Genomic DNA, 14,987 nt, shown 5'->3' with positions numbered 1-14,987 from the left:
TTTTCATTTTATAAATAATCATAAAGTAAGAGATACCTTTCAGTTTTAGTTACTGCTTTTTTGTTTCTTTTTTTTTTTTTTTTTTTGCATTGAGGTTGAAACTGAGCACTGTGGTCATCTTTCATTAGCTGGACACTTATTAGCTGAGGTTTAGTTTTACTGTGTCATTTCAGCTGTGGAGGCCTTTGGCTTGTTGCAGTAGTTTTTCAAATCCTGCTCTTGAAGCTTGATGGAGATTTTCTGAGGCCTGCTTTCCTATTTGCATGTCTGTGACATGTATTCATTCACTAGGCTTCATATTTACTGTCTGCTGGCAGTTCTAGAGATGGGTCTGGCCTGTGCACATCCTCCTCCTTTAGTCTTAGTATATATGTATATGAAGCTTGCCTTCACATTTTTTTCTTTATTATTTTAAAGCTTCTGGTGACAGAAAGACAAATAGAAGGAAAGCTAAATATCTATATTCAAATGGTTCTTAGGTTAATTTTTCCTAATTGCTTCTATTATTTCCATACATGTTATAGGTCATCTATCCCTGAAACAAAAACAGAGTTTTAGCCTGTGTTTTCCAGATCACTTCTTCTAGGAAGTACAGTAATAACTTGTATCTAGTCCTTAAAGAATTACATAAATTAGGTGAGGTACACACATGCCCAGAAAGAACTTAGTGTTTACTGAATGGGTAACAGTGATGTACAGTTACATAGAAATCATGAAAAACTGAAACCATCTAATAATTTCTCACCTAAAGCTCCCAGGGTTCAACAGAGGATCCATCGTTCCTTCAGAGAACTTCCTCATCATAACTTTGACCCAGAGACCACCCTCCTTTATAAGAGGTTTCTTTCCTAGCACATCTCTACTATAGATTTTGTGATCATTGAGGAGATTATCATTTTCTTTCTCAGAATTTTATATACTTTGAAGCTGTGTTACTTTGGTGCACACCAATTATCTTCCTGGAAAAATGAATTTTTGGTCATTATGTAATGACCCACCTAATCTGAAAAATGAATTCTTTTTGCTTTAAATCTATTGTGTCTGATATTAATATAGCTATACCAGCTTCTTTAGGCTACTTTTTGCTTAGTACATTTTTCATACAGTTATTTTCAACTCTTCATGTGTTCATATGATTTATATAGCTGGATTATGTATTTTTAAAACCAATCTGGCAATCTTTGTCTTTGTAACTGGAAAGTTTATTTAGTGTCATTTTATGATTGTTGATTTATTTGGATTTGTTTCTACCATAGTTAGTGATTTGTCCCATCTTTCTTTATTCTTTCTTTTGTATCTTCTTTTGGATGGTTGTGGTGTTTTTGTTTTTTACATTTCCTCCCCCTCTAGAAATTGTATCCTCTATTTCTACTCTTTCAGAATGGTGGGTTTTACCATTCTAAATCTACATCTTTTAGATGGTTGCTGCATAACTTCTAGCATGCATATTTACCTTAAATTCTAGTGGTATTCACACGCTGCTGTCCTTTAGTCCAGTCACATAACCCCCAACCATGTGTTATTGTCTAACATTAAAGTTTTATCCTTTAAAACACACGTACACACATAAGACATTATTATTTTATACAACTTCCCCCCAAATTAAATTAATTTTATTTACTTGCCATTCTTTCTAGCATTTCAAGTCTTCTTTAAAGGATCATCTTCCTTCTTCCAAAAACACGTCTTCTAAAAAACACAACTTGTAAAAAGTTCCTTTAGTGAGTATTTGTTGCTAATAAATTCTTTCAGTTTTTAAGTGTCTTTATTTTTCCGTTAATCTTAAAAGATAATTTTGCTAGATACGTAATTCTATTTTGATTGTATTTACTCCCAGCATGTTATTCTACTGTCTTCTGTTGTTTCTAGTGAGAAAACACCTGTTGGTATAGTTGTTTTTCCTTTGTAAGTAATCTGTCTGTACTTTCTGGCTACTTTTAAAGTCCTCTTATTCTTCAGTTTAAGTGTAATGTATCATGGTGTGGGCTTAATTTTACTTAATGGACGAGATTTTTTGTGTTTCCTGAATCTGAAAATGGATATTTTTTATCAGTTCTAAAAAATGCTTAGCAATTAGCTCATCATCTATTACCTCTCCCCATTCTCTTTATTAACTTCTTTGGGAGATTCAATTAAATGTATTTTAGACCTTACTATTCTATTTTCTATATCTCTTAACTCCTTTTTTATACTTTCATTTTTATCTATCTTTGCTGCAGAGTCTTCTAGTTTCTTGTAATTTCCTTTAGATCTTTCAGGTTGCTAATTCTCACCTCACCTGTGTCTTACCTGCTCTTTAACTTACTCATCGAATTTCTTTTTTACAGCTTTCTTGACGTATTATTTACATAGAATACACTGCACATATTTAAAGTGTACAATTTGACAAGTCTTGACATATGTACGTGTGTATATGTCCATGAAATCATTACTACAATCAAGATAATAAGCATATCTGTCACCCACCCCCCACATGTTCTCCTACTTCTTTGTAGTCCTTTCCTCTTCTTCCTGCCCACCTTCCACATTCCCAGGAAACCTCTGATATTTTCTGTCATCATAGATTAGTATGTATTTTCTACAATTTTATATCGTAAAATCAACTCTTTAAACCACTTAAAACAGTTCTCAAGTTGGTGTATCTTGTATGACATAGGAAGTATAATTAGGGCCTCAGAGGTGTGAAGGCTGACTTTGTGGTTTAGAATCCTCAGGGGACGATGTCCTTGCTGTTTTCCCTTTGCAGGGTGCATTACTTTCTAGTTCACCTTCACTGCAGGTGTAGCCTTAGGCAGCTCTGGCTTTACCTAGGATCTCTGAAACAGCTTCCTATCTTACAGAGGCCTTGGTTCTATCCTCCGTTCCCTGTAAGTCATTAAAACCACAGCTCTGTTTCCCTGCGGACCTGCGGATGCTCTCAGGTGACTGCTTCCCTTAGTAGTCCCTTAAACACTCAAGGTTTGTGCTCCCATCCTGCCTTTAGCCGCTGACAATTACATCTATCTTCTTGAAAGCTCAGTCATATATTTGAAATTTTTTTTTAACGTTTTATTTAGGTGTTTTGTTTTTATAGTAGGGGGAATTTTTTAAAGGCTATTTAGTCCACCTTATTGCTGAGGTGGAATTCAGTTTAATATCATCTTCGAACTTAGGAGCAACATCCTTTTTGTGTTCCCTCTGGTAGTTCTCAAACTAACTCACTCGAGTGCTTGCCAGGCTACATCACAATCTCCTGGGGCTTTTTTTAAAAAATTTGTGTTTCTGTGGTCTCACTTCAAACCTATGGAATTAGAATCGCCCTCTGGGTGTGAAGCCTAGGAATCTGACGTTTTAAAGTCTTAAAGCCTCTTAGGGGTTCAGATCCTTAACCAGGATTACACTCCTATACTTCGAATAGTGCAGGGTCCTCAGGAAAATCCTTTATGTCCTTAGATTATCAATGGTATTGTTTTCTTCAAACAAAAACATTTTTATACTAGTATACATTTCATTTTCTGGACATACTTCCGCATTGTCTATACAGCTTTAAGTTTTGTTAATGAAGAATTCAATGAGGAATTCAAATTTCAGACCCATTTTCCTTTACAGTCTTTGTTGACCACAACCATCCGCTGCAACGTATATTCCCGAGGAGCTGAGTGACAGGCAAGAAAGCATCTTCTTTGGCACATCCCTTTGAATAAAACCTGGGCATCTGCTGGCCCCTCACTGAAACACGAAGAGTGATTTTGACTGTTGAAACCATGGTCCAGAAGCCTGTGGCACTGGCCCTCTGCAGGCTGCAGCTGCCCCAGCTTTCATGGCCATCCCTGCTCCGCGCAGTTTTCTGCCTCATTCATCACACTAGTGCTGTCATGTGAGGTGATTGGTTGCATATTATATTTAGCAGCAAACCTTTCTCTGACTTATAATATGCAAATATTATTCATCAGTTGCTGGCTGTGCAGCTGTTGCCTTTTTTGAGGCCCCAGCCGATTTTACTTGACTGAGGATATCTTGGTGTAGAAAATTAAAATGGAATCTTGACTTATCACACTACAGAAGCCCGCTCAATCCATTGTTTTGTTATATGCTGTGTACTATATGAAACCCATGAGGAAATGGAGGTCATTTTAATTAGGCCAGTAGATCCTGATCCTGCATTTTTTAGTTAAAATTTAAATTTTGAGTAAAGGGTTAGTTGATTCTTTATATTGCCTGTCATCTCAACACAAGAGCCTCTATTATGAAGAGATCATAAAGATTTGGTATCATGGGAATGCTGTTTAATATCATTCTGTGAGCAGTTAGATTTAACAATATTAATTTGCCTTAGTATAAAGAGGTTTTAGGGACTTCTTTGTATATGTGTATTTGTGTTTTAAAATTTTTAACTCACGTGGTACCAACCCCTTTAAGGGGTTGTCATAAGAAAAGATAGTCATAAGATAGTCATAAGAAAAGTAATTACTTTTACATCATATCAGGTTTTAGTGGTTTTGCAAAGTTCCTTTCCCCTGGTAGCTATTGAGTCATTGAGAGCATTATCCCAGGGAAAGAAAAGAGAAAAATATCGGTTAAATGCACAGCAATAGGTCTTTAACAAATACTTGTCAATTGATTATCTGTTGCCGTTTTGCTTAATACTCATTTCTTCCACCAGGCAGTAAAAAAAAACTTGGAACTGCAGTTAGAGTTGACCCATGAACAATATGGATTTGATCTTTGTGGGTCCACTTATATGTGGATTTTTTTCCACACAGCACTGCATGATGCAGTTGGTTGAATCCGCAGATGCGGAGAGCCAGCTATGGAACTTGAGCATCTGTGGATTTTGGTATCCACAGTGGGTCCTGGAACCAATCCCATGTGGACGCCAAGAGATAACTGCATTTCTTTTTCCTTCCTCCCTCTCTTTCTCCCCTCTCTCTCTCCCTCCCTTGCTTTATTCCTTTTATTTATTTCTTTAGATATTTATTGAGTGCCTTTTATAGAACTTTTCTAGGAACTGAGAATATATCAGTGAATTAAGTCCTTGCCTTCATGGTTTTTACTTCTAAGTGTAAAAGAGAACAAAAAGCCAAACACAGACCAGCGTATATAGGCATTTATAGATCATGGAAAATATTTTGGATTTTATTCCAAGTGTGATAGGTAGCTATTGGCTGGTTGAGAAAAGAAAATGACAGGATCTGATTTATTTATATATATATATATATATTTATATTTCAGATCTAGAGCGTATATGATTTGCTGACATATGGTTACAGAGAGTGAGAAAGAATGGGATCAGGGATGGCACCTTAGTTTTTGGCCTGAGTAAGCCAGTTAACGTAGGGGCCATTTACTGAGCTGGGAAAGGTTTGGAGAAAAGCAGGTTTGGAGTGGAAGGTTGGAGAATTAAGAGGACATGTAATGTTAAGAGACCTATTAGACACCCACATAGAGATGTCACCCATGTAGTTGGAAATACAAGTTTGGAGTCACAAGAAGTCAGGGTAGGCATATATGTGTGGAGTCAGTAGTCTGTAGATGATGATTAAAGCTATGGGAGGGAGAGAATGAGATACCCAGAGACCGAGCAGATGGTGAAGAGTCTGCTCCTCAGACTTAGGGCACATCAACATCAAGAAGTCAAGAAGAGGAGATCCTACAAAGGAACCCAAGAAAGAGAGAAAAGAGCATTTCATGAAGAACGAAATGCTCAACTATATTAATTGTTAGTGAGAGGTGAGGTAAGATGAGGATGAAGAATTAACTACTGGATTTAACAAAGTAGAGGTGGTCTTTGGTGTCAGTAGAGTGATGGAAACCAAAATGTGATTTGAGTCAGTTCAAGGGAGGATGGAACTAAAGAAGTGGTGACAGTTGTATTGGGGATGACTCTGTTGTGGCATCTCACTGCTGACGGGAGCAGAGCAAAGGAGAAGTAGCTGGAGAGCGATAGGAGGTCAAAGGAAATTTTTGTCATTTTTGTTTTTTGTTTGTTTAATAAAGTTCATCCTTTGTTTAAAAAAAAATAGGAGGCAGGGTATATGGATACAGATGCTGGTAGCCTGGTAGACCTGATGGTAGGAGGATAAAGTTCCCATGATTGCTTCTGTTTTATGCTTAGGGAGATAAGACACAAAATCATGAGCTGAGAGTGAGAGTGAGCGGAGAAGGGGAAAGACACACATTTTAAGTTCTAGAAGCAATGAGAAGGTATGAAATAATTATTTTGAAGAGTATGTTGCCTGTTATTCCAGGTCTTTTTAGACTCTGAGATGGCAGTGTAATCTCAGGAATACCAAGTATTTGTATGGATGTTCTGGTAAAAGGAATCAGAATAGGAATATTTCAGGCTGAAAATCATTAATTATAAGCAGAATGCCTGGCCCCTGTGATTCGTTCAGGGAATGTATAAAAGTAATTTAGTAAGTTCCAGCTTAAAACATTTTTGAACAGCTAATATATTTACCTGGTTCAAAATGCAAAAGGAGTAAATGTGTAAGCAATGAAGAGTTTCCTTTTCTTGCCCCCCTACCATCTTGGCCCTCCTTTGCCTGGAGTCTGTCAATAATAACACTTTCTTGTATCTCCTTCCAGAGATATTTTACTGATCCATTTTTTTAAAGCTAAATCTATGCTAGGACTTTAAAAATAATCCTTTCTTCAATCAAGTAAATACTTAAAAAATTATACTAATATTTCTCTATCCTCTTTAATTTATATAAAAATAATTTCAAAAAAGAGCAAGAAAGAGCATCTGTTTTAATACTGACTTCACAATGTTGACAACCATCTGGCAGGAGTTGTATCTGTTAGATTTTTCTTAAGAAATATGTATATTTAACAAGGTTCTTTTTTCTTCTTTGTCTTCACAGCTGATCTGGCATCTTTAATGGATAAAACATATGAGAGAAAGCTGCCTGTTAGTTCTTTAACAATATCACGGGTAAGAAAACTTAAATATAAAGAAAGAGAAAGAAGGCAAGAAAGCCACTTTATATACATGAGGCTCTGTAAATAAAGTCTATCTTTCATAGGATATATTTTCCCAGAGTATGGTATGTTTTTGTAGTTGCTAATAGATATTTTATGATGAAGTAGCAAATTTCTTTGACTAAAATAAAAGGTAATAAATTTATCAGACTCCAGTGTCAGTGATTACTGTTGTGTATCTGGTTTATTTTAATTTTTCCAGGATTTGGTATCATGATTTTTTTTTTAAGTTGATATATCCTTCAAAGTGATAGTATTTACTTGTTAATGTTGGAAGTAATTTTGGTAGTTGAGAAAGTCTATAAAAGAATGGATATTAATATTAATGTTAAACTGCTACAGAGCAATGGATGGGAGAATAATATTAGGCTAGGAGTCAGGAATTGGACTTGAGAGTAACCATTACTGATCACCTTCTATGCCAGCTGTTGTACTAGTTTCTTAACTTACATTATCTTGCTCTTCTCATAGCGGCTGTATGAGGTAAGCATTGTTATCTCCATTTTGCATGTAAGACTCAGAAAGCTTGATGACTTTCCCAAGTTCACACAGGTCATAGGTGGAAAAATTGGGCTTCAAACCCAGATCTCTGTGACATTGAAGTTCTTTTCTGTTGCCTCCCTTAAATAGATCTTATCTTGTCTTAATGAATTTGCTTTATGACATTGGGCAAGTGGGCCCCTCTCAATTTCCTCATATTCAGTATGGGGACAGTAGTATTTTCCTCATAGGGCTGATGTGACGCTAAATTGAGATCTTAGATGTGAAAACTCTTTGTACAAATTAATGGCACCATAAAATTCAAGAGACTTAAATCTAGGAGAAGAAAAGTAGAGAAACCATCATCCTTTTTAGTCTTGAGTCCTTTCTTTCTGCTCCTTGATATTTTCCTTTTAGTAGGGGAACCGTTTAGCTAGGTTATAACCTAAATTTTATAGACTTATCATTTTCATATTGGAGGGGAACTGAAAGACCACTGGTTCATCCCTTACATGATGTATAAAATCTCTGTATGCCATAATGCCTGGTGTTTGTTTAGGCAGTGCTTCAGAGTTTAAAGAGCTTTCATGTACACTTTCTCGTTGGAGCCTCGTCCTCTTCAGTGCAGGTGCCTTTATTCTGTTTATGCAGATGGAGCAACTAAGTTCCAGAGGGGCTGTGCTGTCTGTTTATGCCACACAGCATGCAGTCAGGAGAGCTAGTTCTCAACTTCAGGTCCTGTGTTGGAACCATATTTTATCTGCCCCTTAATGAGATTTCTAAATCAAGTCCATAAGTCCTAAAAAGGGGGAGATCCATTAAGTCTCCCCCTCTTTACTTTTCTCTCCTTCCTCCCGAGGTTTTAATTATATTCACTACATCCATTATCTCCTACTTCACCCTTTTTCCTCTGAGTCTTTACTTTAGAGTAGAATTCCTCCTTAGAAGAGTCTTTTCTGTTTGTTTCTCTGGTTTAGAGTTGAGCACACTGAAGGAGTTTGTGGTTCGAGGAGAGACTTTGCTGGTAGAAGAATCACAGGTTGACTGGTCTGTAGCAGAACCAAATCAGATAGGAAAAATGGTTATAAGACTGAGTTCTCTGAATTTAGACTTTTCCTCTCTTGGGCCATGTTTTTTCAGCCATTAGAGTCTTCATCCTTTCAACTATGTGTTCCCATGTATTTGGAGTTTGGAACATAGAGAAAATATCAGGGTTTAAAGTTAATGGGAAATACCAGTGACTAATTATAAATACACTAAGAGGAGCTCTCTCTTGTTCTGAGCAAGGTTAACGTTTAGTTTTTAAACAGTTTTTCTAACCAAGGTTGTTCTACGTATAGAAAAAGAGAGGCCGTTGTAGACTATTTGTTGGCATTAACATAGAGTGGTTTTGAGGATGGAGCCACACTACATGAACACTGTTCTAATAAAATGTGTGTTTTATTTTTAAGGTCAGTGTGTGACTTAGGCTCAATATATGGCATAATTTATATTCAACCAAAGGTTTCTTTTTTTGTCTTTTAGTTTGTGGACAACATTTCATCTCGAGAAGAGATAGACCATGCAGAGTATTACCTGTACAAGTAAGTTTTCCATTTCATTTGACTATATATTCTCGTTTCACATCCTTTTTTAACACAAAAGGTGGTAAGTACTGTATATAATGTTCAGCTCCTTGCTTTTTTTTTTTTTTTGCGGTACGCGGGCCTCTCACTGTTGTGGCCTCTCCCGTTGCGGAGCACAGGCTCCGGACGCGCAGGCTCAGCGGCCATGGCTCACAGGCCCAGCCGCTCCGCGGCATGTGGGATCTTCCCGGACCGGGGCACGAACCCGTGCCCCTGCATCGGCAGGCGGACTCTCAACCACTGCACCACCAGGGAAGCCCCCAACTCCTTGCTTTTTAACTTTGTGCTTTGGAGATCTTTCCATATCAGTGTATAGAGAGATTAGACATTTTTTATAACTGTCACATTCCATACTATGAATATATTATTTAAACCAGTTCCCTGTTGTAGGGCCTTTAGGTTGTTTGTGCTCTCTTTTTGTATGATGCACAATGCAATAATTAATAACCTTTTACATAGGTAATTTTGCACATAGTTCTCATAAGTATGTATATTTAATACATATGTAAATGTAATGATACACATGTATATATATATATATACATATTTAATTTCAATAGCTGTTGCCAAATCGCTTTCCATTGGGGTCTTACCAATTTACATTCCCACCAGCAGTGTATGAAAGAGGCCTGTTTCTACAGCTTGGCCAACAGAGGTATTTTCACACTTCTGGATTTTTGTTAGTCTGATAGGAGAAAAAAATATATGTCTGTTTATCTTTTTCCTCCCTTTTTTATTTAGGTGGAAATGCACTCTTTAAGTACTATTCAGCTTCTATTTTCAATTAACACTTTTTCTACATTACTACCTTTACTTCATTCTTTCTCACAACTGGGAACAATCCCACTGACCTACAGCTACACTCTCCCCTGTGTACAAAGAAGTATGTTCAGTACAGCACCGTCTATAGCAGTAAAAACTGGAATAACCTAAAGTTCATTAAATAAAGGATTGATCAAATAAATTATGATTTATTCTTATAGTTGACCTGTCAAAATGATACCTTACAACTAGCTTTTTTTTTTTACAACTAACTTTTTATTGTGATTCATTATTGTGATTTTAAAAATCAGATTTATGATTTGTTCCAATTCCTAGGCTGTAAAAAAAGACTCAGGCTAAAATTTAAAATGTTTCCAGTAAACATTGTATTAGAATTTCCCATTTGATCTTTGGTTTTTTAAAAAATATTTATTTATTTATTTAGTTGCGGCAGGTGAGCTCCTTAGTTGCGGCTGGTGGACTCCTTAATTGCGGCTTGCCAGCTCCTTAGCTGCTGCAGGCAGGCTCTTTAGTTGTGACTCACCAGCTCCTTAGTTGTGCACGTGAGCTCCTTAGTTGCGGCATGCGAACTCTTAGTTGCGGCATGCATGTGGGATCTAGTTCCCTGACCAGGGATCGAACCCGGGCCCCCTGCCCTGGGAGCGTGGAGTCTTATCCACTGCGCCACTAGGGAAGTCCCTTAACTTTGATTTGATCAAGAGAGTTTTCAGTTATTTACATCTGGGTATATTTTTTTTAAAGCTTTCTTTATATTAGGGAAAACATATCCAATTTTCTTGCATGTGATATTGCAAACTAGTAATAAGGCTTCTTTTTTTTCTTCCTGAATTGGGTAGATTCTACCACCGTTTTGGTGTTTTCTGTTTAAATACAAATCTCAAGTAGATAAGATTCCAAACCTTAAAAAAAATTATTTTAAATCTAAGATTGTCTTTAACAGTGTCTGAAGTTTAAATTCTAGGTGCTGAAATCATAATTGCAAGTGCCCTCCTACCCTTCATTAAGATAAACATAAACGGATTCCTTGATGGGAGCAAGCCCTGCCTTCCTTTAGTGGTTCTTCGGCACTGTAAGGCTCCTTTGGTAGTTATTTTTGCCAGTGGTGAAAGGTGTATTTGGGCTGGCACCTTTGTTTGCTTTGTTCATGGGAAAATGCAGAAAATAGTTCCAATAGGAACTATCCAATAGTTCCAATAGGAACTATTTTTTAGAATTCCATCCTGTAGGACACAGTGCTATAGTCTTAGAAGAAATATGTCCCAAATTTACTTGTACCTCTGTAGCATATAATTGATTTCAGCAATTCAATATTCAGCATGTATTTACTGAGCACCCATTGTGTGCCCAGAATTTGTCCAAGGTGCTGGGCATATAGTGGTGAATAAGTTAGACACTCTCCCTGTCTTCACGCATTGAAGTTTAACTGAGAAATTTTAAGTCCTACAGAAAGACATTCTGTGATTAATTCTTCATATCATGTCCAGTTTTGTGATGCCTGGAGTCTTATTGAAAGCTTCATAAAATCTCCCTGTTTTTATATTGGTCATATAGAAGACTCTTGTCCATCTTAAATCTGAGGCGTTGTTTAATTTGACATTCCCCATCCTTTGCTTAATCAAAACTAGTGTTCTAACCATGACTTATCACTGTTTTATTTCCGTTCTTTCTCCTCCCATTGCCAAGAAAATTAGCTCTCTTTTTCTGAGATTTTTTTTTAAGAAAAAAATGTTTTTATGACTTCATGAGATTACTGTTGTATGTGTGTGAGACCAAATACAGCACAGTAAAGCTGCATCAGGTGTAGATGATGGAGGCTGGCCAGTATTCGTGCATCAGCTAAGCATCAACTCCTGCTTTCCAGCCTTAGAGGATATACAAAACATAGTAATGCCTCAGCAGAATTGCAGGTTAAGTTATGAACCCTTGGGGTTTCCCTGCTTTAATTGAAATCAAGAATGTTAATCCTGAGGACACCGAGGGCCTCTGGGATTTCCACCAGTTAGGTCTTCAGCGTTCATGGTTGCCATGCCTAACATTTCCACATGGGATGACTTTAGATATCTCAGGGTAAACTTACAATCACAGGTGTAAGATACGGAAATATAGGAGCAATTCATTAATCCTGCAACTAATAGCTACTTCCTGGCCTGCCTGGAGAATTTCTCATTCCCCAGGCAGTACTGTCTTTGAGGGGAAGGCCCACAACAGGACTTTGGCTGCCACCTCTGTCAGTGGCACAAATCTTTCCCTGCCTCAGTCTGTAGAGACCAGGCTCTGCAAGCAGAATGTAATCACCACATCCTCTCATCTTCTAGTGATCAGATCTCCCCAGTGATTATGTAAAGGCTGTTAGAGCCAAAGAAGTTTGGAAACCTGGGGTGATCAGTGGAGAGCTAGTTGAGCACCTACCGTTGAGTCAGGTGAACAAGTAAGCAGTTCAGGGTGCTTCTGGCATGTGCCAGTGTCTTATCCTCCTCTCATTCCAGGAAAGACTCTCAGCCTTTGAATCCTGAAGTACACAGGTTTAAAAGTTTGGGGGCATCAACATTAAAGAGTCCCAGGGATGTTTTAAGGAGAGTTAAAGAGAGGCTGCTATTTAGATAGCAGGAGGGAGAAAAAATGCTGAACCATGCCTCTTTGGGCTCTGGGCTCCTCTCTGGGGGCCCACAACCTTTTGATCAACTTCTGCCCTGCCACTTACAAATAAAAAATGGAAACACCAAGGAAAGGGAAATGATGCTTTAAACAAAAGAATAATGTGAACTAAAGATGATTAAGTCAGTTAATACCAGGAACGATGTAGGTCGACAATAAAGAAATGTTTTTAAAAAACCTGATAATACTCTACAACAAACCGAGAGTAAAAGTGATTACAACAGTAAAAAGGCTAAATTGAAGTAAAATAAACAAAATGTGAAAGCTAAGAAATAAGAGAGCAAAGCCTGCTAAGAACTGTTGGGCTGTAACAAAATAAAACATTAAAATAAGAGAATAAAAGAAACAAATAAAAATAAGTAAAGCAAGATAAGAAGGACGTGAGCCAGGGACTTCATAAACTGTGTATAGATATGGCTGGGAGGTTAGGAAAATAGGCACAGGCATGCTCTTGCAGTGATACTCTCAGCAGGCTGACTAATAAATCACTTTATGAGTGGTTTGCAAACTGTCTTCCAAGAAGCCCTCGAGCTGGTTCCTCACAGGGGCCTCCGCTGCGTGGCTTGGGGAGGAATACGATGTGAGGGAGAGACCAGACAGTCCTGCCACCAGCCCCCTGCTTCTGCTTCAGCCAGAAAAGCTGTGCCTCCAGCTTCTTTATATATCGGGGTGGTGGAGAGAATTCAGGGGGTTCTGGGAACTTAGATGAGAATAAAATTACATTTTTATTTTCACTCACCTCTCAGTATTTAGCATTGCCTTCAATTGTGAATATAGGCAACAGATCACAGTACTGTTAGCAGCATCTGTGTCTTTCTCACCAATAAAAATCATTGATTTTTTTTTTATATATCATTACATTTGTTGCAGCTATCTTGACAAATTATGCTCATCACTGCTTAGAAATTGCATTTATAATTAAACTACTGCTGGCTAGTTTTGTTTCGTACGTTAATGGAGAAGCACATGTGACCATATCTCAAGGATTTTTTGATGTTTTGATAATTCTGTTTCACTATAATTGGTCTCCTTCGTTATCCTGTGCATTTAAAACATTATTCCAGAAGGTGCCATCAGACTGCCCACGAGTTCATGCCACAAAAAAATGTGATAAACCTCACTGTGAAGGCCTTTTGCTTAGGCTTATTCCTGCTTCTTACCCCAGGCTTTTTGAAGTTTTCTAGTTCTTTGTTTTTCTTCTTACAAAGAAGCCTTTCTTTTATTTTAGGTTAGACCTTATAGGGTAAGACAGGCATATGGTTGATATGTGTTCTGTTATCCAAATGAGAACTTAGATACAGCCAGTCTCTTGTCTCCCTACTGGAGCAGGAAGAGGTTTGGTGAAAAGTGAGATTTGGACAGGCCCTGAGATGCTGTCCATCAGGAGACTAGCGCTGGGAGGGTGTTGGGTGGGAACACCGCTGCTCGATTTTGGTATCATCACCCCCCTCTGCACTCCAGCCCCGGGTTGGCAAGGGGAGAAGCCACGGTGTTCCCCCTGCAGTAGCAGCAGAGGTTTGGTGGCACAGAAGATAAAGGTAAGAGCACAGCACAGCTAATGGCAGCTAAGAGGAAGAGGCTGCTCAGTGATTGGTGAGCATGAGAAGTTGACTGCTGATTCATGCTTAACATTTGTTAAAAAGAGTTTTATACGTCCCACTTTAGTTTTAAAAGGAATTGAGCAACCAGTTTTTTTTTTCCTTGCCAAAGGATTGATTTCTGCTTCTTACCCACATGCCCTCTCATTGGCTTTTGAAGAAAAAAGATTTCTTACCTTTGCCTTACTATCAATTTATAGTGTTGCTAAGAATCCAGTTTGCATCTTGATTTTACTGACACAGAGACTAAGGCGTGGAGATTAACTGAGCAGACCCAACATAGAGTGTGTGTGTGTAAGCCACTGCCTGTCCTGCGCTGAGAAAGGAAGTCATGAGGGTGAATGTGAACAGTGGAACAGTACTAGAAAGACCAAGACAGTGCTTTCCCAGTGCAAGGTAATACTGATAAGGATTTCAGATGGGGCTACAATTTATTTTTAAGAAAATTGAGGCAGAAGGAATTCCATGGAAAGTACAGTCTAGAGTGTGGTAAAACAGGAGGAAATTAAAATTAAGGGATAATGGGGCTTCCCTGGTGGCGCAATGAGAGTCTGCCTGCCGATGCAGGGGATGCGGGTTCGTGCCCCGGTCCGGGAGGATCCCACATGCCGCGAAGCGGCTGGGCCCGTGAGCCATGGCCGCTGGGCCTGCGCGTCCGGAGCCTGTGCTCCGCAACAGGAGAGGCCGCGACAGTGAGAGGCCCACGTACCGCAAAAAAAAAAATGAAAAAAACAATAAATTAAATTAAATTAAGGGATAAGAGGAAATCCCTTATATTTCTCATAGTCTGTGGGTTGTTGTTGTTTGTATCCTAAGAACCATGATCTTAGCTTTTTCTCCATAATCTCTTTTTGTGATCTGTCCACTTGAGGTCAATGTTATT

The 14,987-nt window shown here is 38.1% G+C and overlaps 1 protein-coding gene across 4 annotated transcripts in view; it reads left to right on the top strand.

The window, feature by feature from the left end:
- MRPS27 (mitochondrial ribosomal protein S27) overlaps positions 1 to 14,987 on the top strand; it is a 101,177-nt gene that overhangs the window by 12,013 nt on the left and 74,177 nt on the right. For all 4 annotated transcript variants that reach the window (XR_013827475.1, XM_079916004.1, XM_079916003.1 and 1 more), the window contains exons 4-5: positions 6,846 to 6,916; positions 8,968 to 9,026. Coding sequence is in view for 3 of the 4 variants with exons in the window: in XM_079916004.1 (XP_079772130.1) it covers positions 6,846 to 6,916; positions 8,968 to 9,026 (130 nt within the window). In the remaining variant the exon portion in view is untranslated. The remainder of the gene's footprint in view (positions 1 to 6,845; positions 6,917 to 8,967; positions 9,027 to 14,987) is intronic.

Source organism: Stenella coeruleoalba (genome assembly GCF_951394435.1).
Source record: "Stenella coeruleoalba genome assembly, chromosome: 3".
NCBI lineage: Eukaryota > Metazoa > Chordata > Mammalia > Artiodactyla > Delphinidae > Stenella > Stenella coeruleoalba.
The sequence above is the reverse complement of the archived record's forward strand: the minus strand, read 5'-3'. Positions and strand labels throughout refer to the sequence as shown.